The 22,311-nt window shown below is 32.2% G+C and overlaps 3 protein-coding genes across 4 annotated transcripts; all 3 read left to right on the forward strand.

The window, feature by feature from the left end:
* Positions 1-5,531: 5,531 nt before the first annotated feature.
* LOC145041541 (uncharacterized) lies at positions 5,532-8,549 on the forward strand. Of its 2 annotated transcripts, XM_078989662.1 has the most exons (8): positions 5,532-5,706; positions 5,815-5,984; positions 6,151-6,739; positions 6,844-7,032; positions 7,226-7,317; positions 7,394-7,523; positions 7,616-7,819; positions 7,988-8,549. In XM_078989662.1, exons 3-8 carry the CDS (start codon positions 6,152-6,154, stop codon positions 8,351-8,353), a joined length of 1,569 nt encoding a protein of 522 aa, XP_078845788.1. In that variant the 5' UTR covers positions 5,532-5,706; positions 5,815-5,984; position 6,151; the 3' UTR covers positions 8,354-8,549. The 2 variants fall into 2 exon arrangements, with proteins under 2 accessions (XP_078845788.1, XP_078845787.1); XM_078989661.1 differs by lacking the exon at positions 5,815-5,984.
* A 3,860-nt stretch (positions 8,550-12,409) lies between these two features.
* Positions 12,410-15,620, forward strand: LOC145041543 (RNA-binding KH domain-containing protein). Its single transcript, XM_078989663.1, has 7 exons — positions 12,410-12,537; positions 12,897-13,561; positions 13,648-14,136; positions 14,213-14,452; positions 14,532-14,860; positions 14,960-15,056; positions 15,144-15,620. The coding sequence occupies exons 2-7, from the start codon at positions 12,917-12,919 to the stop codon at positions 15,273-15,275; spliced, it is 1,932 nt and encodes a 643-aa protein (XP_078845789.1). The 5' UTR covers positions 12,410-12,537; positions 12,897-12,916; the 3' UTR covers positions 15,276-15,620.
* Positions 15,621-17,126: 1,506 nt separating this feature from the next.
* Positions 17,127-22,098, forward strand: DELTA-OAT (ornithine-delta-aminotransferase). Its single transcript, XM_078989664.1, has 11 exons — positions 17,127-17,521; positions 19,021-19,459; positions 19,956-20,064; positions 20,130-20,360; positions 20,438-20,597; positions 20,686-20,741; positions 20,847-20,999; positions 21,076-21,173; positions 21,271-21,351; positions 21,452-21,685; positions 21,769-22,098. Exons 2-11 carry the CDS (start codon positions 19,308-19,310, stop codon positions 21,917-21,919), a joined length of 1,425 nt encoding a protein of 474 aa, XP_078845790.1. The 5' UTR covers positions 17,127-17,521; positions 19,021-19,307; the 3' UTR covers positions 21,920-22,098.
* The last annotated feature ends 213 nt before the right edge of the window (positions 22,099-22,311 follow it).

The raw sequence follows: 22,311 nt of genomic DNA on the forward strand, positions 1-22,311 counted from the left end.
TAAAGTTAAAAGTTAAATTTAAACTTTAGAAAAATGACATGTGACACATAGATATTTTTATTTATTAGTATGTATGTATGTATGTATGTATACACACATATAGGACTAGATTCAAATGTGGATGAACATTTATTATGTGGACGTGTGAACAATACTATTATGTAAAATTGACTAAGAAATATGTTGTTTGGTAATGTGAATACATTCAAATAAGCATAATTATTGTCATTATCACACATTCTCACTAATTAAATCAACTATATGGGTATTATAAACTTTTTTTTATGATTCTCATTATGTTAAAATGTTGTTAGAATGTATTATTGATAATTGTATTTTATAAGAATAAAAATGAGTGAAAAGTGATACGTGAGAACAAAAATAAATAAAAATTAGTGAGTATGTATGATAATAACAATAATTATGTAAGGTTGAATGTATTATCATTACCAAACAACTTATTTTCTTTGTTATTCTCATAGAATAACGTTGTCCACACACGTCCACATAATAGATATTATCTACATTTTAACCTCTCTCTGTGTGTGTGTGTGTGTATATATATATATGGTGAGGTTCAATAGAGAACCATTATTTGTGGAAAAGATGTAAATGTCCTCATCCTCATCACTAAAACTAGCCATCTGGAAAGCTTTCTGTGATGCCACGATTGTAAAGACAGCTTCGATTGACATATGATTTAGTTGATGAAATGACCATGACTTGCCTAGGTGTCCGGTTCATTTCTCTGGTTCAAAGGATCAAAAGGTCATTTTTGTATTGTTTTTTTTATATCTAGCCAAGAACCCTAAAAACAAACAAGCGGCATTGAGTCTTTGAAATACCAATGTCATTTTTAGTTGAAGTTGTAGTGTTATTGATTTAATTAGAATGATGCAAAATGCATGTAATGTTTTATGAGCAAGATTGGAATCCACTGGTGGATAAATAAGTTTTGGAGAGCGTACGAATGAACCCTCTTATATAAAATGAAGTCGAAGGTTTAAAATGCAAATGCTCATTGTCATTGATTCCTTCATGTTTGATCGAACCCGAAACATGAAGGATCATCCATAGGTAAAACGGGTCTGCTTTTTATTTTATTTTTGGCAGTAATATTTTTATGTAAATGTTTTTAATTTTATTGTTATAAGGTTTGAATGGATATATGACTAACATGTACACCATGGAAAAGGGTCTTTTGCATCTACATTGTAAGATGTAAGCATTCTTCTCTAATCTATATTATTCTGTATAGAACTATAATTATTTCGGGTTTTTATGGAATTATTAGTGTTACCCTAAATTTTTGTTGTGGTTAAGTGCATTTAAAACGATCTAAATGTTATGGGTTAGGTGGTATTTGATTGACTAGATTCCATTTTTATGTTATTTTCATATAAATTATTCAAAGTATAAAGACATATTTTTGGACAAGACCAATTCTTTTTGACCAATGGGTTTGGGATATTCTATAGCTTCAAAGTTGACTATTTTACTTTTTATATACTTCATTTGAAAAGTTTTTAGTAAAAATATTTAAAATTATGAGTAGCCCATATCCCTAATTCCCAATACAACATGACACATTTGGTTTTAATGTGAAATTATGGAGTAGAGGTTGATATATGGAGTATTGGTTTTAAGTTAAGAAACCTCAGTTTAGCGATGCCATTATTTATAAATAAATTTGAGATTAAGATTGTGGTTTTCAACGTGTTAGAAGGCTTTTCTTTTAAAGAGCTATTCATGTTTCTTATTTTACACTTTTTTAAAGCCTATATATTTCCATTTAGGTGTTTTTTTCATTTTACTTATTTGATTATGCTTTTTAGTGGGGATATTTATGTTTCCTTCATTTTTAAATTTCACTCATTAAATCTATATGATTTATTGTTTCTAAAATTCATGTCTTTTTTCCCAAGTTTAAAAAAATTTATCAGCCGATTATTTATTTGAATTTACTTCTATATTGTGTTTAATGTAATTTTTAATATTCTGGTATTGGTGGATTTAAAAGTCCACTCCAGTTTTAGGATCTAGGGTATAAATATAAAATTACATGGATATTAAAGATCAACTCCAGTGCCCAAAGACTTGATATTATGTTTATTTCTCTAACCCTTTTTTTTTTTTTTTTTTTTTTTTTTAAATCGTCCAAAATGTCCCTTCTAATAGCATAATAAAGGGGACTTTTTTTGTATTTTTTGAGTCACTTTCTCCAAAATAATGTTTTTTAACGAAAGAATAAAATTGTTTGTTTTTTACCTTTATTAATGAAATGATCAAATTGGGTATTTTGGACTTAAAAGGAGTGATTGTAAAAGTATTACTTTGGACTTGATTTCATTAGAAATACAATGCTTTATCTTGCTTTTATTGGACAAAGTGCCTTATTGATTATTCATATGATGTCTTATACATTCGACATGAAACGAAGAAAGATCTCAGGCGTATACCAATGCATAAGTGAAAGAACAATACCGTTTAAAAGTTTAAAAATAGCATTTTGAACCACGTAAACGGTCACAATGCCCGAAAAATACCTTAGCTTATGGTGTAGCCATGAGTTTTACTTATTTGTCCACCCTATTGTACGAATATGCACCTTGCTAGAAACTATCCGTTAAGATGAACTACTCAACACAAAACAATCCGTCAAAAGGCCGTAAGGAACTAGCTCGTGCTTAAAGAAAATTAATTGTCTCTAGAAACTAATTTCTGAAAAAACTATGTGCACCCGTCGCTTGGCATGAGTAAACGGCTAGTGTATATATATATATATATATATATATATATATATATATATATATATATATGGAAATGTTATATAGAAAACAAAAAAACCCTAAAAATCATTAAAAAAAAATACTTAGAGATCACAGATCTTTTCTTTGACTTTATATTTTTAAAAATCGCAGTTTTTTTTATTTTATTTATTTTTTATTTATTTATTATAAATTCGTTGAAAAAGAAATTAAAAAATCAATTTTTTATTTTTTATTTTATTTGGTTTTTTTTTTTCAAAAAAAAAAATTTAACGAATTTATATAAAAAAGTGCGGCTTTAAAGAATATAAAGTAAAAAAAAAAAATTGTGATCTCTAAGTATATTTTTTATGTATATTTATGTATTTTTAGGTTTTTTATTTTCCATAGAACTTTTATATATATATATATATATATATATATATATACACACACACACACACACACCACTTTATACACCTATAAATAACCGAGTACTTTCATATTCAAAATCACACATTTTTCTATCAATTCTTCTTTATTTCTTAAAAAAATGAACCCCAACAATCCTAAAAATCCAACCCCAAAATCTCATAGAAGAAAACCAATGTTTTGAGTTCAAATACCCGAACTCAAAACATGTTTGCCTTCAATCCATCCCTACCGGTTTATCGATCCCAATTTGATGCCCCCATTCAATCTCCTCTTCAATCCATCTCCTCTACAATTCCAATACCAAAATATTAGGCAATACTACCCCCATCAAAGTACCAAATGGTAGTCCAAATATGTTCAACAACTTTGTATTTTTTTCCAGATCAACTTTCACCAAATCAATCCGAACCCAAAGCCAAACCCCACCCTTTCACCTTCAACCACAAAACAAAAGCCTCGATGAGTCGAACGATAAATTTGTACGGGAAACTCAAACTCCCACCACCACCCCCACTACGCCGCAAAGGAAAACAACAAGTGCAAGAGACGACAAAATTGAAGCCTCAAGCATGGACTCTCCAAGAAAAGCTGGTGTTGACACATGCTTGGGTTGATTTCGGAGGATTCAACGCATGGAAATGCACAAGCGCATGAACATTTTTGGCTTCACATTCTTGAAAGATGTCGCATGGAGTTGGGTAGAGAAGACGAGTACCGTACCAAGCACCAACTTAATTCAAAGTTTCGAGAAATAGCAAAAGCCGTTTAAAAAAATGAACGAGTTGTACAACAATCTAAAAACTCAAAGGAGAAGCGGTCAAGGAGATGAAAAAAATTCTTCAAGAGGCTTTGCATTTTTTTTTTCGCGAGGACACGGGAAAGACATTCAAGGTTAATGAGCCTTGGAAATTGTTAATTCTTAGTCCAAGGTGGAAAAAATATGAAGTCAACTTCATACTAGGAGCAAACCAAAAAATAACAAAAACAGGTTCCAGTGGATACATAACTTCTTCTGATGCTTGTATCGAGTTAGATTTAAATCAGGACGACGAACTCGAGCTAGAAGAAATTGTCCGGAGGATGGGTAGGGACAAAGCAAAAAGGAAGGGGGAGGGGGTTGTCTTCCAATGCATCTGATTTCAACATGGAAGCGGACGAAATGCAGAAAATGACAACAACATTTGATCAACAATCTGAATTTTATTTCACTATACATTTGACATTCAACAAAGAAAAAACAGTCGTAGAAAGAAGTGCGCGGAAAGACAAGAAATAGACAATATAAAGTTATTGATAAAAAAACCATCGTATATTACCAATATTTTTATTTTTCTCAATCAACAATATATTTCAAATAGATATCTCATATAACAAGAAAACTTGTTTACATCAGTCATGTTATCATATTTTAAAATAGCAAATTATGGATAGAAATGTCTTTTTGTTAAGAAAAAAAAACATAATATTATAATAACAAAATCGAAATAAAGTTTTCTAGAAAAATAAAGTAGAATGATAATTGGAGCATCCACCGAAAGGAAGTTTAATAGAGGGGATGAGAAATTCATTCCCAAAATAAGTTTAAATTTTCTATAAAAGATTTGGATAAATCAGTAATAATTTAATATTTATTATATAAAGAACCAACTTTTTATTATTCTTTTATGTATTATTAATTTTCTTTTATTATAGAATAATATAAATATAATCTAACAACTCAATAATATTTGTTAAAAAACAAACAAAATTGTTTTTAGTTAGTTTTTAATTTTAAATTTTAGGGAAAATAACGAAAAAAACACTATATTTTTCCAAAAGTTCGATTTAACCATCAGTTTTTAAAAAGTTACGAAAAAACCACCAATTTTTGGCTAAATGTTTCAACATGACCACTGTTACCTATTAGAACTTATTTTAAGTACGAAAAAAACACTATATTTTTTTTCAAAAGTTCAATGTAACGATCCATAAGTTGGTGGTTAAACCGAATTTTTAGAAAAATATAGTGTTGTTTTAGTATCTAAAAACTAAAATAGGTTATAATAGGTAAAAGTTGTCGTAGTGAAACATTTTACCAAAAATGGATGATTTCTTCGGAACTTATTAAAAATCGGTGGTTAAACTAGAAAACGTGACAAAATGTAGTTGTTTTTTCGTCATTATCCCTTAAATTTATAATTAATGTATTTTTAGTTTTATAGTTTTTAATAAATATATTTTCGGCTATGATAATTAAATTGTCTGTTTTATTTATATAATTAGAAACTTTTAATAAATGATATATTTAGAAAAAAAAGCGATTTGATATGACAATCAAAATCGTTTTGCTTTTAAACGGTAGTAAAAAACTACAAAGTGCATCCAAGAGGAGTTTTGCTTTCTGGCCATTCGAGAGCTGCTGTGCTTGAAGTCATGCGTACGTTGGACGCTTATCTTCTACACCGACGGTGGGAATCACTTCGCGAAACCACATTCTCCGACCACCCTCCGCCATCAGCAACCTCCCTCTCGCTGCCTCTCTAAGGTCAGTTAGCATCACACTTTTCACCATTAAATACACCACTGCTAATCGTTAGAAAGTTACTTTCCTCTTAGCTTAAGGGTTTAACTGTTTAAGCTATTGATTTTTCAGCAATTAACTGGTAGGAACCAGTGAATAATATATTCCGTTTGCTGACTTTACAACATCTAGTTTTGCTGCTCCTGATTTGGATCGAGGACTTTTAATTGAATACTAAGATTGCATAAGTTTATTGCGCTTGAAGAACACTTGCTGATGTGTATTGTAATTTGATTTTATAGGTACTGAAAACAATTTTAGTTAGATTACAACTTAAGCATACAAAACTTTACCACTTTTATTTCCTGAAGTTATCGCAAGGACTAGATGTTATCCCAAAGGAAATGCATAGTTAACATCTATTTAAGATCTGATAGTATTTCATATGATTTTTGATGCGAAACACAGCATGGGTAGTACAATCAAAGAGGACCAATGTATGCCTGATGAAAAACTGGAACAACATACAAATCATTACAACAAGGAAACCATGGCAGGTAGTGAGCTTTGGACAGATGGACTCTTATGTGCTTTCGAATATGTGAAAGGTCAAAGAAGATCAACAAAGTCAAAATCACACACAAAACCCCAACCAGCTCATAAGCTAACGACCAAATCATCTCTTCAAGAACTTGATGATGGTTATTCATCAGAACCCACACCTCTTACAGAAATCTGGAATGAAAATATCCACCATTGGATCCCAATTGGTTGGGCAAGAATATCTGAACTTGTTGAAACAGTGCAAAGCAATGATGACTGGACCTCACAGCAGTATGATTTCACGGATGATGAAGATGATCGCACAACTGCAGATTTAGCTGCCCCCTATTGGGAGCGGCCAGCTGGACCTATATGGTGGTGCCACGTGGATGCAAGCCACCCACACATTAGTTCCTGGCTTACTAATGCTTCATGGTTGCATCCTGCTATAAGTATTGCTTTGAGAGATGAAAGCCGGCTTATAAGTGAAAGGATGAAACACCTTTTATATGAGGTATATTATATAATATATCGACTGTTTTGTATGATTATAGTTGCATCTTTTGACTCTTTATAAAATCTTGATTCATGATTATGGATTTGTTGCATGTTGTGTAGGTCCCAGTTAGGGTTGCTGGAGGTTTATTGTTTGAACTTTTGGGTCAATCTTTTGGTGACCCGTATATTAAGGAAGATGATGTACCAGTTGTGCTTCGTTCATGGCAAGCTCAAAACTTTTTAGTCACTGCATTGCATCAAAAAGGAGTTACATCATTCTTAAATGTTTTGGGTGTCATAGAAGTTCAGGTTTCTTTCCAATCTTGTCCTTCATCAATACAAATATTTACTAAGGGTTCTGTTTCTTTTGACTTAATGGGTTAAGCCAAAAAACCTGGCTTAACGTAATTAAAGACATTAACCATTCACCTATTTGCCTTTCTGTTCTTTGTCCTCATATTTTATTTCTTTTTAGCTAATTACTAACTTACCCTTTATCTAGGAACTTCTTTTTGCTGGTGGTAATAATATACCAAGGACAATACATGAGGTGATAGCACTTTTAGCCAGCCGGCTTGCACGATGGGATGACAGGTGAGCTTATATTTTTTCTTGTTTTATTTTAATTTTGTGTAGTAAATATTAATAATATATATTTCTTAATGTTCAGATTATTTCGGAAGTCTATATTTGGGGAAGCTGATGAAGTGGAACTGAAGTTCATTAATAAGAGAAACAACGAAGATTTGGATCTTTTCATTATAATTCTTAACCAAGAAATCAGAAGGCTATCACAAGAGGTTTGACATGATTTTAATACTTGAGTTTATAACCGTTGCATCTCTTATTTTAAATAAAAAGTTAAAAAAAATAATATGTGTTTCTTTTGAAGGTTATTAGAGTCAAATGGTCATTACATGCAAGGGAAGAAATTGTGTTTGAACTTGTTCAACATTTGAGTGGAAACACAACCAAAATGTTGCTTGAGGGCATAAGAAAAAGCACAAGGGAGATGCTTGAAGAGCAAGAAGCAGTTCGTGGTCGCATTTTTACAGTTCAAGATGTCATGCAGAGCACCAAACGAGCCTGGTTGCAGGTTTTTTTTTTCTTTTCTTTCTAGAAAGAAGGGTAAAACGGTCATTTTACCCTTCATATTCAAACCCAAAAAGAAACAGTCTTTGTTGGTTTGTTTACATAGCACTTTTTAGGTACCGTTTGTACGAGACTAAATGACGATTTTACCCTTTTCGTTTCTTTTTTGCAGGATAGAAGCACAAGGGTGACACATAATTTAGGTGTGTTTGGTGGGTGTGGGCTAGTTTTGTCAATTATCACGGGATTATTTGGGATCAATGTTGATGGAATCCCTGGAAGTGAAAATACACCATATGCATTTGGTCTATTTTCAGGAATGATGTTGTTGATAGGGATCATCTTAATTGCAGTTGGGTTAATATATTTTGGACTTAAACAGCCAATCACTGAAGAACAGGTTCAAGTAAGAAAACTGGAGTTGCAAGAACTTGTCAACATGTTTCAGCATGATGCAGAGACTCATGCTCAGGTTCGTAAGCATGAATCTAGGAACAATCGGACCATAAAGGATGCAAATTATATTGTTATTAATTAGCAAATGTAAAACATAAATATCGGTTATTGTGGTATATAAAGCGAATTAATAACATGTGGAAAATGTATACGTATACGGCATGAATTGATAGTTGGTGTAGAAGTATATGTTTTTTTGTACAACAGAAATAAGTTGTTTCAAGAAAAGTTTGTTATGTTGGCATTTCCTTTATTGGATAAATATAGTGTTGTCATGATGGAACCTCTTATAATTGTCGGATTTTTATTTTTATTTTTTATGAATAAAGCTAACAATGTATTTATATATAATATGGTTATTATCATCGTCATCATGGTTGTATATTTCAGATCTAAATTAAAAGTTCTTAGATGGAGTTGCTTCATGTTTTTTAGATAGTACTATACTCTATTCCAACTCACGTGAGCTTTTAGGCAATTTTGCGAAAAAAAAACTACTTAGATAAAGTGCAAAGTGAAGTACGACAGATCAAACTAAAGATATTAAGGGTAATAGACATTTGTTTGTTGAGATAATTGCATTTTGATGGAGTTATTTATATAAGGAAAAATAAAAGAAATAAGGTAGACAAAAAACTCATTCTTTTTCCTATTTTCTTTTTTTGTTGTTTACCTTGTCTTGATGGTTTTCAGCATTACAATCCCGAAATAAACATTTCTTTAACCAAAGAGAAAAGACTACTGTGTTCGGTTCTTGTTGGAAAAATACATATCAAAATCTATTTGTAGGATGTTTAGAGATAGTATGTTAGTTGAATATCTTAGATTGTTTTTAGAACCAATCATAAAAATACGTTTGAGCCCCAATCTATGTTTGAAATCTAATTTCGACTTTTAATTTGTACTGGTTAGAAACATTTTTAATCTTAAAAGTGATTTGATTCGTAGCAATCTCATTAAATTTCGCTGAGTCTTATTTATTTTCATTAATAGTCATGTTAATTATAACCAGTGTTGCAGAAATCGGCCTAATCGGCCGATTAATCGTTAATCGGACATCCACCGATGAGATTTATTGCTAATCGGTCAATATAATCGGGCTTGGTCAATATAGGTCAAAGTCGGAATTAATCGGATCTAATCGGGTTTGGTCAACGCAGGTCAAAGTTGGACCTAATCGGACCTAATCGCCAATCAATCGCTTATTTTGTAGGATTAAAGTTAGATATATGAATTTTTGAATAATTTTCTTAATAATTAATGGTTCCCGATTAATCTCTCGATTAATTCTCACATAGCCGATTAATCCCTAATCGTTAGTCCACCGATTAGCAATTTCTACAACCATGATTATAACAAAGTTAACAAATTCTCTAAGCATCACATTATTATTAAATTTCAAATTAATAGTCACGTAACCTTTAGTCAGCAAACATAAGGTTTTGGAGATCGAATGTTTTTATGTTTGGTAACCGAGGGTTTTATGCTTGTGAATTTGAAATTGAATTCGAATAATAATGCAATTCTTAAAGAATTTATTAACTATGCTATTATTGATACGACTATTAATAGGAAGAAAATGAGTTTCAAAGGAATCTAATGACATTAATATGAATCAAATCACTTTTGAGATTTAAACGGGTTCTAATACGGAAACACTAAAATTGAAAATTATATTTCAAATATAGATCGGAATCTTGAAGTTGTTTTAGATTTTGATTTTGAAAAGAATCTAAAATGTCAATTCAGCATACAACGTTGTTCTTTAGCTGTTATTATCAAAAGTTTGTCAATAGTCCTTGTGGTTCCTTTTTATTTTATATTTAATACAAAATTACTATTTTACACCTTGATTGATTTCTATTAACTTTTAATTATTAATAGTTCAAATGAATCTAATGAGATTAATATGGATCAAATCACTTTTGAGATTTAGATTGTTTCTAATGCGGAAACACGAAAGTTGAAAATTATATTTCAAAATTGGAATCTAGAAGTCATTTTAGTTTTGATTTTGAAAACAATCTAAAATGTCAACTCAAACATACAATGTTGTTCTTTAGTTGTTATTATCTTTGAGCATCTTACGAATATATTTTGATATGCATTTTTCCAACAAGAATTGGACTTAACAACAATTTTTTGTTTAAAAAAAGAAAGAAAAACAAGGGGAATGATGAGCTACAACAAAAATTTTTGTCAATAATCCTTGTGGTTCATTTTATTTTATATTTAATCTATTATTACTATTTTACATCTTGAATGATTTCTATTAACTTTTAATTATTTGTTTTCAATATTTAACTAGAAAGACCCTAACAAACTCATCCCCATCCCACCACGCCCTCCATCGGATGCTGAAAATCATTTGTAATACTTAAAATCTCTTAGAAGTTCAAAACATTAAAATGCACAAATTGATATGAGAAAATCTAAGTGCTAAGAAATCAAAACCAAAAAAGAAAATGAAGATGAAGCCCTAAAAAACTTGAAAATGCATATTTTCTACTATGGTGAAAACTACAATCCCTAAAATTGAAACCTAATATTAAGATAAACTAACCCATTAGTTCCATGAAAAAGAATATTTGAATGTCAACAAAATTAAACTCATATCTTTAGTGAAAGAAAGTTTAATTATCATCTTTTAAACCAATAATCTGCCAACAAACCCAAAAAATCGAAACCTAGTATCCCTAATGTTTGGTGCAAGAAAAAACCATCTTCATCTTGAAACAAAAGTGGTACACTTTAGTGGGCAATATAGAACAACGAGAATAGATAAGGGAGGAAATAAATGATTAAGAGGATACATGAATGTTGTCTGGTAGAAAGTCAATGGAGGGGATGGTTTTTGGGGGTGTTGTTACGATGATAGAATCCAAGAGTAGGTAGAGAGTTTTGCCTCATGTAACGAAATATTAAACATGACTAAAGTTTTGACTTTTTGCAAATTGTAGAAATCAACTATATAATTTTGCTACTAGATAATTCAATAATTAAAAGCAAAGTCAAATATATTTTAAAAAATTATATTTATTTACAATATTTAATTTTCTTATACATCCCTAAAATGCAACCTACTTATAACCTTTCTTTTGTCTAACTTTTTATATTACAATGGTGTTTGATATTGAACATTTAAGAGTTTTTGAAAGCTTTTAAGAAAAACCTTGGAAAAAAAGTTTCATTTGGAAGTAGAAGTTTTATATTTTATTTAAACAAAAATTCATAATCTAAAAATTACTCAAGTCTTTTTATGGAGCTTTTAGTTTTTGATTATTATATAATTGTACACATTTTAAAACTAATAAACTATTTTTGTCGAACATCTCTACTCAAATAAAAGCTACAATTTTTTGTTCATTTTGATCCTAAAAGATATCAAAACCTCTTTTATTGTGTTCTAGTAGCAACTATTAGTATGTTGGACAACAAACTTAAGCTTTTTGGAACTTTTAAGAAACAAAAAAAAAACCTCGAATTCAAGAAAAAGTTTTATTCGTGGTTACGAACTTAAAACTTTTATTGTAAATAAAAAACTTATAATCCAAAAATGTTTTTATGAGAGCTTTTATAAACTTTTAAATTTTAGCTTTTATGTTTTATCGTGTATCTTCGGCAACAAGCTTTTAAAAGTTTTTAAGAGTTTTTAACTTTTTGATTTTGACAAAAAAAACCTTAATTTTATAAAATTTTATGTTCAAAGAGTTCAAACTTAATGTTTTTATGTTAAACAAATAACTTTTAATCCTAATTCTACTTCAAATAACTTTTAAATTTTTATATATTTTATTATGTCATTCTACACTTTCTAAAGTTTACAATTACTTTTATCAAATATTTACACACAAATAAAAATTACAATTTTAGATTTCTACTACCACCTACTAGCTTCTAATTAGCATCTAATTTTGCAAACATATGAAATAGCATGAACTAAAAAAAAAAAAAAAAAAAAAAAACGATAAATTTGTTGAACCACAAACGGATCCGTACTTTTTACGGGTTTACCCTTCACATATCAAATCAAAATCAATTTATGAAGTTGTATAAGTTAAAGGATTTAAAATCAAAATAATAATTTTTGTAACGGATCCACTAAATCATGGATCGAACTTGTTCGTATAAAAAGTCCATGGGGAAATATTTGTAGTATGTGGAATGTGTTTTATAAAGGCTCATCTTTATTAGCTTCGATACGCACATCTTCGTAACGTACCCTAGGGTTTTTTTTGGGTCCTTCTTGCCGTTCATCTCAATCAGGTCCGATTCCCTTCGTTTTTGTTCTTACCTATTATATAATTAATGCATCCATACAGTAATTTTGGTTCTCGTGCTATTAATTCGTTGCATATTATGGTTTTTTGTTATTTTTGTCATGTTTCATTAAATCGCTTATCTTCATCGCCCCTAAATAGTTCTTTTTTGGGAAAATTTGAACTCCATATTTATATTTTTGATTGATTGTATCTACCACAATCTCTTAATTCCCCTGTGATTTTGAGTGGCTACAACTTATCGGCAGTTCCAATTTAATTGATTGAATGATCTCCACTAAATACGGACAATTAAAGTTTCTATTGCTTAATTCTTTATGTATTGCCGTTCGTTGATGCGTGCAGGAGGAGTCGTATTGTGAAGTATGGGTGAAAGCGGAAAGCGGCAGCGCAACAAGAGGGAGAGAGAAAGGGACAGGGATAGGGGGAGGGAGAAAGACGGTGGCAATGGCGATCATAAGAACCAGAGAAGAAGAGGAAACGAAAGAGATGATAGAAGTAATAACAACAACAGGGGTAATGATGAATTGGTTGCTTACAGAATACTATGTCCAGGTAGATTCATTGGCAGTGTGATTGGAAAGAGTGGGAAGGTCATAAATTCAATAAGACAAGATACACGAGCAAAGGTTAAGGTAGTAGATCCGTTTCATGGCACCAAAAACAGAGTCATAACAATATATTGTTATATTAAGGAGAAAGAGGAAATTGAGCCTGATGAAGAACTTGGTGATCGTGACCCTTTATGCCCTGCCCAGGATGCACTTATTAAGGTGCATAATGCAATTGCAAATGTAGCAGAAACAGCTGGTGATTCTGATAAAAAGTGGAAAGATAAGGAAGAGTGCCAACTTCTAGTTCCAGCTAGCCAGTCTGCAAATATTATTGGAAAGGCTGGGGCAACTATAAAGAAATTAAGAAGCAGGACAAGGGCAAACATTAAAGTTACTCCAAAAGATATTAGTGATCCTAATCATTCGTGTGCCATGGACTTTGACAACTTTGTTGTGGTTAGCCTTTATCCCCTGAAATTCTCTCTTCATCTGAAGTCTCACACATTGCTGATATTCCATTTTCATTACTTTCTTGAATATAGATAACTGGTGAACCAGAGGCAGTGAAGAAAGCACTGTTTGCAGTCTCCTCAATTATGTACAAGTTTACTCCAAAGGAAGAGATTCCTCTTGACACATCTGTACATGAAGCTCCTCCAAACATCATAATACCTTCTGATGTACCCATCTATCCTGCTTCTGGTCTATACCCAGGTGTAGATCCATATGTGCCTTCCAGACCTCTTCCATCTGTTCTAGGTGGTTCACATGTACCAGAACTTCAAGGGTATGCGGATTCTGGGAACACATGGCCAATTTACTCTTCTGCCCTCCCTGTGGTTTCTGGGTATGGTGGTGCATCTGCATCCGGGGAGTTACTCGTAAGGGTGCTGTGCCCATTTAACAAGATTGGTCGTGTTATTGGAAGGGGTGGTGCTGCCATTAGAAGTGTCAGAGAAGCTAGTGGTGCACGTGTTGATGTTGATGACACCAGACGCGATGAATGCATTATTACAGTTGCAGCTACAGAGGTAATCGTTCTTTACACTCTCAAAGATTCATCAACTTTTTTCTTTCTTTCTGAGCTGTTAAACGGAACTTGTGTAGTCATTGGATGATATAAAATCCATGGCTGTTGAAGCAGTTCTATTGCTTCAAGGAAAGATAAACGAGGAAGAAGACGAAAACGTTTCTTTTAGGCTCCTTGTCCCTTCTAAAGTTATTGGGTGCATCATTGGTAAAAGTGGTTCTATCATAAATGAAATTCGGAAGAGAACAAGAGCAGATGTTCGTATATCAAAAGGTGATAAACCCAAATGTGCAGATGCTAATGATGAACTTGTTGAGGTACTCTTGATTCTATCTATCTTTAAACACTTGGTGTTGATAATTATTAAAGTCTTAAAGTGTTTGTTGAAACTTTTAGGTGATTGGAGAAGTTGGGAGTGTGAGGGATGCACTTGTTCAAATAGTTCTTAGGCTTAGAGATGATGTTCTGAAAGATAGGGATAGTGGTGGTCATAATCAATCTTCAGGGAATGATTCCATTTATGCTGGTGGTAGTGGACTTCCTGTGCCTCCAGTGTTGCCAAGTGTCCCCCCTTCATTGGGTTATGAACATAGTCATAGAGGTGAACCTGGGAGCAGTATGGGTATGGGTATGCTTCCTTCAAGCTATGGATATGGTTCACTACCAATGAGTGACAATGGCTATGGATCTTTATCTTCTTCATATCCATCAAAGTTCTATGGAGGGTGTGTACTTTTCTTTTCTTTCTTTCTTTCTCACAATACTTTTCTACATTTGACTTTTTTGCCCCTGTTATTTTGATATATGTATGTGATGTGAAGCAGATTGCCTCCTCCTGATGGTTCTGAGATGCTTATCCCTGCTCATGCGGTGGGTAAGGTGATGGGTAAAGGTGGAGCCAATGTAGACAATATTCGAAAGGTGATATATTTTCTATTTTTTTGGTCCAAAAAAAAAAAAAAAAGAAAAAGATTGGTTTTTCTGATTTGGGATTTTGTTGTTTGACAGATATCTGGAGCTGTTGTAGAGATATCTGATTCGAAATCATCACGAGGTGATCGTGTGGCCATAATATCTGGAACACCTGAACAAAAGCGTTCAGCTGAAAACATGATTCAGGCTTTCATAATGGCTACCTGATTTCTGACAATGAAGGTGAATTTGGGTTAAATTCATGGGACCTTTTCCTTAGTGCGCATTTAGTTTTATTTATAGACATGACATGAAAACGTATCTCCTTCTATTCGGTTCTTTCTGCTGGATCTCTTTACTTTCTTCCAAAGATTCATCTGGGAGTGGCTGCATGCATGCTTGCTAAGATTGATTCATCTTAGTCTCTTCTGTTCTATCCAGTGGGACTCTTCATAAGACTTTAGTAGGATCTTTCTCTCATTCCATACTCTTTTTAATAACTCTTTTGACTTTCTGTCTTTATGATCGTGCGTGCGGTTGTAATTTTAATCGTGATAAATTGATTTTTCTGAATATTTCATCTTTTCCCTCTTGCTCCTTGAATCTTGGGTGTAATCCTTTCTTGAAATAATGCATTCTGAAATGGTTACCTGCTTTGCTTGATCTTCTTGATTCATGGAAAGTCGTTTTCTGCAGCTGTGGTAAAAACAGGAGAAAAACAAAGCCAACTTTTGGTAGTTTCTAATCTACCTAGAAAGTTCATCCTCTATAACTTAAAAAAAAAAACTTTTTTAAACTAGAAACACAAATCTTTCAACATATTCTTCACGTTGTTTTTTCAACTTGAATTAATCCATGTGCTTCTATTTAAGAAATTACACCCTGTCTGTCTGTGATGGTTATAAATCCTGAACGTTTTTGTTCTTGCTTAGCTTAGCTTAGCTTAGCTCATGGGACTTATTCTCTTCCTAATCATGTTGATGCCATTCTGATTCACTTTTTTATTAAAAGATTTCAATCTAAATCTTTAGGCCTCTCTCTTTAAACTTTAAAGAGGTGAAATTTTCTAGTGTCTGGAAGAGGATCAAATCCTTATTAGGCACTGCCAAATCAGATGCTGCTTCACTCTTCTCCAATGTTTGCTCTCTAAAATGAGATATCTCAGTCTCACTCCATGTAAACTACACATTCTGATCCTACTTCCACCACTTTTGCACTTGTCAACATATAAAAAACACAGCTCACACAACTCTGCTATATATAGCCTGCCCAATAGAATATATATGTAGTTGAGATCAAATGACAACTTAAAAATACTAGGGACCCCACTTAAAATGACAACCTTTTTTGTACATAACATTTAAAAAAACACATCATTCCACTCCTATATCAATGATTAAGATAATTGCTGAAGAAACTTTGTAAAAAATGCTTTTTTTGCATATGCATATATCGATATATGTGGATATGTATGTCTTATGTTCATATGTATATTAAAAAAAAGTTTGATTTTTTTTTTAAACGAATCTCTTAGATGCAGCCTTATATGTATGTTTGGTGTTTTTTTTTGGTGCATATGATCTTATATGCAGAAGTGTATATGCATATGCACATATGTTTGTATGCAAAAAAAAAAAAAGTTCGTTTTATGGTGGATTTTTTTGCTACGAAGCTATAGGAGTGGAATGATGTATTTATCTTTTGAAAATATTGTGTAGAAAAAAAGTTCTCAAAGTTCCTAGTATTTTTAACTTCTCATTTGATCTCAACACACACACACACGACTATGTAAATTTAGGATGGATATAGATAACCGTATAGATATGGAGTCATGAGTCATGATGATACACAAGTATGTATATATATGTGTAAGATGTTGAGGGTTCTTTTATTTAGAGCATATAATAAGGTAAGGTATTAGTAAATGATGAGAAATTATGTAATTATATATTATACATAATTTCATATAAAAATCTCACCAGTGAAAGTTAAATCTCTTGTTTTCGTTTAATGATAACATTGATTGATGTGTTTGTGTCTTTGAGAGAACATAATAAATAAATATATAATGAATTGCTGCACACCGACTACAGTGTGAAAAACTTGCTATTGTTTGTCAACCCACAAAAATGATATATCTCTCGTATTCTTTTTGTATTATGTTTTTGGTTGGGACAAGATCATTCAGTTTTGAAATACAGCATCCTCAGTCAGTTTTCCTCAGCCTTTTTCTTCAACCCTGAGATGACAAATTTACAATCATGAGTTCTCATTATTTATATTCGGTGATTTCACAATCCTTCAAAGATGCTGCTGTTTTTTGTTGGGGTTGGGAAACTCTTCTGTTTTGGGTATATTATTATAGTTTGGATTTAGTAGTGTCTGTCTGTTCAAGTGCTACAAGCAATAAATAGTGTGGTGGAATCAGTGTCAGCAATCAACAACACAAGAACCCTGGACTGACCTGGTAACTGGTAAGTAGATACAACTGGTTGCTGCTGTTTTTTTTCATTTTTCATTTTTCATTTTTCATTTTATTGAGCTGAAAAGTATTCCTTTTTTATGTGTTACTTTCTGTACTCCATGTTTCTAGTGCAAATAGTCGCTAAGCATCTTGTAGTTCATGTAATGATAGTCTTCATTCATTGTTTTGCTTTGGAAGTAGTAATATCAAACAAATAAAAAATATAATTATGCATGTCACACATTTTTCTAATGCGGTATGTGATCAATTTTGAGGGTGGATTGGCTTTTGTTATGAATTTGGTCCCTCCCAAATTGAAATCACTAACTTACCTTTATTTAATATCTTTTTTCAAATTACTAAAAAACAATTACAAGTGAGCGTAACCTTTGATTGCAAACTTGGCGATCAACGGTAGAAGTTAGTCTGACATGGACCAAGACAACATGGAAACAAGGTGGAAAAAAATGAAATTTGCAATTTTAAAAATATAGGGACCAAAACGAAAAAAATCAGAAAACTATATAGACCGAATTTGCAGCTTACCCTTTTATGTTTTTACTGTGTCATCATATAAATTCCGTTTTACATTTTCAGAGTAATTGATTGCCGTCATGATATTCCAACTACCAATCCCACCGCCTAACTACTGTCGTCATCGCACTACCCAAAAAAAATATTACAAAAAGAAAAGGATGTACATCTTAACAACCTTATAAAATAACATAAATAAAAAGAATTAATCATTCATGGCAAGCTTACAAATACCATACCACATCATTAGAGTTGTTAGAGAAACGCTCTAGATATTACTTGTATGTGATGAAATTGTTTTGGATGAACTAAAATGATGGAAGGAAAACCAGTTCATGTTTAATCCAACTTCATAATCACTTATGAATAAATTTCTTTTAATTTAATCCGAAATTTGGGATTATGGTTTATATTTGGATGAAACGTTAAAAGAAAAATCAGTGTAACAAGACAAAGATACACCAACTCAAATCTTATAGGAGCGTATATCCATTTTTGAACCCGACCTAGCCAGACTTATTTTAACAAAAAAATGTGTTAGTTTAACGATTTAGGGACTATTGTAGATTCACTTTTAAAATAAAAATAAGGAAAAATCAAATCACAATACCAAAGCAGTGGGGTATCACCTTTTTGTTAGTTATCATAAATTTTGCATTATGTCCCGTTATAATTGCAAAATTATTTTTCGACCACAGAAAACAGGAGATGTAAGAAAAATCATATATTTTTGCAGTCTTTAGTGTAATTCGTAACATCTGATTTTTTTTTTTTTTTTTCTTTTATGATATAAAAAAATGATCAGTTTTTAAATGATGTCAACCTTGCATTTTTGTGATTTTCCCTGATGTAAAAGTAAAACCATTTAGACCTTTTAAATTTGGAGTAGTTGGTTGTCGAAATTAAAAATATCAAGGAACGTTTAAAGGTCACGATTTTAATGGTTGATCACATGAAAATTAAAATGCTTTGCAGACAAAAACGATAAATCACTACTCGAGAAAGTGGTTACAAATTTTTGCACTTCTTGCGGGGGTCGGATAGTGTTTCATACAGACACTCTATCATCATCATCTGGGAAAGTGTGATCATTTTCATCCACGATCAGATATAAACTGAGGTGCGAGTTTTATCATCCAATTCCGAAAACTATTCATGTATTTGGGTGAGATTTATCATCGGTTTCGAGTGCTAAGTAAAGTTTAATCCAAGTAATACGATAAATCACTACTTGATTCTGTAATATCAAGAAATCGTCGCATATGGCGACCACCAGATCGCTACAGCTTGTATTCAACAGAATCAAGAGCAGGGGAACCGTTCGGTGCTTTGGGACTGCTACCGAAGGCATCGCCTCTCCTGCCGCCTCTTCTCGCCACCTTATCGATTTAGAACACGATTACAGCGCACACAAGTATGCCTTCTCTCTCTCTCTCTCTCTCTCTCTCTCTCTCTCTCTCTCTCTCCACACACACACATGCGTGTGTTTTGTGTGCACATGGGCTACGATTGTTTTTTTTAATCGATTCGTGGGGTTTCTTGATTCTGCTATGTTGCTGTGTTACATTCTTACTGATATGAATTATGCTCCCTTCATTCCATAACTATGTTATCTTCCCCAAATTTGCAGAAATTAAGTTTAGTAAGACACAGAAACTAGAGAATATTGATGTCATTCAACTGCAGATACGAATTAGGAACACTAGGAGAATAGTTTTTAATGTATGTGATTGCCTATGTGATGTATGTCCGAATGAAGGATTTCCAATTTTATAAGAACAATGAAAATAGGTGATCAACTGCATTATATGTACAACTCATCTTCATCATCATCATCATCATCATGTTATTTGGTTCTACATGCTTACATCTGTAGCCACAATTTGAGCTTTTGAATGGTTGTTTCTCAGTTATCATCCTGTCCCTGTTGTATTTTCTCATGGAAAAGGGTCGGCTATTTGGGATCCAGAAGGCAAAAAATATCTCGACTTTCTTGCAGCTTACTCTGCAGTTAATCAGGTGAGATACACACAAGGTTTGAAAAATTTTGTTGATCAAAGGGGATAACTGGTTTTTTGGTACAGGGACATTGTCATCCAAAGATCATGAAAGCATTAATGGAACAGGCACAAAACCTAACCCTCAGTTCTAGAGCCTTCTACAATGACAAATTTCCAGTCTTTGCAGAGTATTTAACCAAAATGTTTGGATATGACATGGTTCTTCCAATGAACACTGGTGCTGAAGGAGTAGAAACCGCTATAAAGCTTGCAAGAAAATGGGGTTATGAGAAAAAAGGAATCCCCAAAGATCAGGTACTAACTTAATATAACAAGTCTTTAAGCAGTAAAACCCCTCAATTTCTCTGTTTGATTTGATGTGCATTGTGCAGGGTATCATTGTCTCATGTTGTGGTTGCTTCCATGGTCGCACAATGGCTGCTATTTCCATGAGTTGTGATAATGATGCCACTAGTGGATTTTGGCCATTGTTACCTGGTCAACTTAAAGTTGACTTTGGAGATGAAGCTGCCCTTAAGAAACTTTTTGAAGGTTTTTGAAATTCCAATTAATATTCCTTGCTTTTATACCTTTGTCAACAAGATACTTATCTTCAATTTCTTTCACTTAATATATGCAGAAAAAGGAGACTATATAGCTGGTTTTTTATTTGAGCCCATTCAAGGAGAGGCTGGGGTATGTAATCTTCACTTTTTCTTCTTCTTTTCTATCTATTGTAGTTTTTTTTTTTTTTTTTTTTTTTTTTAATGTTTTTGAATTTCTAAATTTGCATTTTTATAGGTTATGATTCCTCCAGATGGTTATCTTAAAAGTGTGAGAGAACTTTGCTCAAAGCACAACGTCTTAATGATTGCAGACGAGATACAAAGTGGGTTAGGAAGATCAGGAAGAATGCTGGCATGTGATTGGGAAGGTGTGAGGCCTGATGTTGTTGTAAGTTCTTTTTTATGTTTTTTCTCCAAAATCAATAAATTTCAAAAAAAAAAACTTATAAATTATGATATTTCAGATACTAGGAAAAGCATTAGGTGGTGGAGTGATACCAGTTAGTGCAGTTCTTGCAGACAAAGATATCATGCTTTGCATACAACCAGGTGAACATGGAAGGTATTAAGTATCATCCACTTATTACTTATATCATTCAGACATCATCTTATACAATATAATTTGATAACACTTTCACATGTTTATAATCTTTTATTAGCACATTTGGAGGAAACCCATTGGCCAGTGCTGTTGCCATTGCATCATTGCAGGTGATACAAGATGAAAAGCTTGCCGAAAGGTAAATAAATAAAACAACCATCATCTTTTACATCGTTAAAAGATTAAAAAAAAAGTATATTTTGTTTGTTTAAAAAAAAGTAAAAACAATGGTATAATAGATCTGCTGAAATGGGAGAGGAACTGAGAGGATTATTAAGAAAAAGTCAGCAGCAATTTCCTGATGTTGTGATGGAAGTGCGTGGAAAAGGCTTATTCAATGCAGTTGAGCTTATTAGCAAGTCTTTATATCCTGCAAATGCATACGATCTATGTATTAAATTGAAGGAAAGAGGAATTCTTGCAAAACCTACGCATAATGCCACTATCCGCTTAACTCCTCCCCTTTCAATAAGGTACAATTACATAATACAAGAATTAGAATTCGTATTTTCCATTGTTATAAATTTTTAATTACAAAAAATTTTAAAAAAAATAGTTTGGATGAGATTCGGGAAGGCGCTAAGGCGTTTCTTGATGTATTGGAATGCGATCTTCCGAAACTGGTGAAGGAGAAGCCGATGGAAACTACTCCAAAAGCTCCGGAATCATGTCACCGTTGTGGACGCGACTTGTATGGCTCTTCCTAAAAACTATTTTCATGGGAATGGAATAGATTATAGATATTGGAATGGAATAAACAAGGGAATGGAATTCAATCACTCGTTATATTTCATCATCATGTTTGTCGGACTGAACTGAATTTTTATTTGTATGTAAAACACAATATAGATGATTTTAATTTTACTCGAGATTATCTTCACTATAACCAATGGAATTTTATCGACAAAAATAAAAATTGAACATGATAAAAGGTTATTAAAATCCGAATAGTTTAACAAAATAATAGTTTATTCGTTCTTTTCAAAAAAATAAAATTGGAGAAACTATGTGGAGTTCGTACGTTCATATAAAAAGTTAATATTTTTGGGTGCCAAATTGAGATGGAATAGATGGCTACGTGTGTAAATTTGGATCATAT

The sequence above is a fragment of the Lactuca saligna genome, chromosome 4 (assembly GCF_052625555.1).
Source record: "Lactuca saligna cultivar CGN05327 chromosome 4, ASM5262555v1, whole genome shotgun sequence".
In the NCBI taxonomy this organism is placed as follows: Eukaryota; Viridiplantae; Streptophyta; class Magnoliopsida; order Asterales; family Asteraceae; genus Lactuca; species Lactuca saligna.

Excerpts from the sequence above, each read along its gene's own strand:
- DELTA-OAT (XM_078989664.1), top strand. The coding sequence starts at position 19,308 with ATGGCGACCACCAGATCGCTACAGCTTGTATTCAACAGAATCAAGAGC. Across the intron at positions 20,361-20,437 it reads AAGGAATCCCCAAAGATCAG|GGTATCATTGTCTCATGTTG; the intron begins GTACTAACTTAA and ends TGCATTGTGCAG. Across the intron at positions 21,352-21,451 it reads GATGAAAAGCTTGCCGAAAG|ATCTGCTGAAATGGGAGAGG; the intron begins GTAAATAAATAA and ends ATGGTATAATAG.
- LOC145041541 (XM_078989662.1), top strand. The coding sequence starts at position 6,152 with ATGGGTAGTACAATCAAAGAGGACCAATGTATGCCTGATGAAAAACTG. Across the intron at positions 7,033-7,225 it reads TGGGTGTCATAGAAGTTCAG|GAACTTCTTTTTGCTGGTGG; the intron begins GTTTCTTTCCAA and ends CCCTTTATCTAG. Across the intron at positions 7,524-7,615 it reads TCAGAAGGCTATCACAAGAG|GTTATTAGAGTCAAATGGTC; the intron begins GTTTGACATGAT and ends TTTCTTTTGAAG.
- LOC145041543 (XM_078989663.1), top strand. The coding sequence starts at position 12,917 with ATGGGTGAAAGCGGAAAGCGGCAGCGCAACAAGAGGGAGAGAGAAAGG. Across the intron at positions 14,861-14,959 it reads CCATCAAAGTTCTATGGAGG|ATTGCCTCCTCCTGATGGTT; the intron begins GTGTGTACTTTT and ends GATGTGAAGCAG. Across the intron at positions 15,057-15,143 it reads ATGTAGACAATATTCGAAAG|ATATCTGGAGCTGTTGTAGA; the intron begins GTGATATATTTT and ends GTTGTTTGACAG.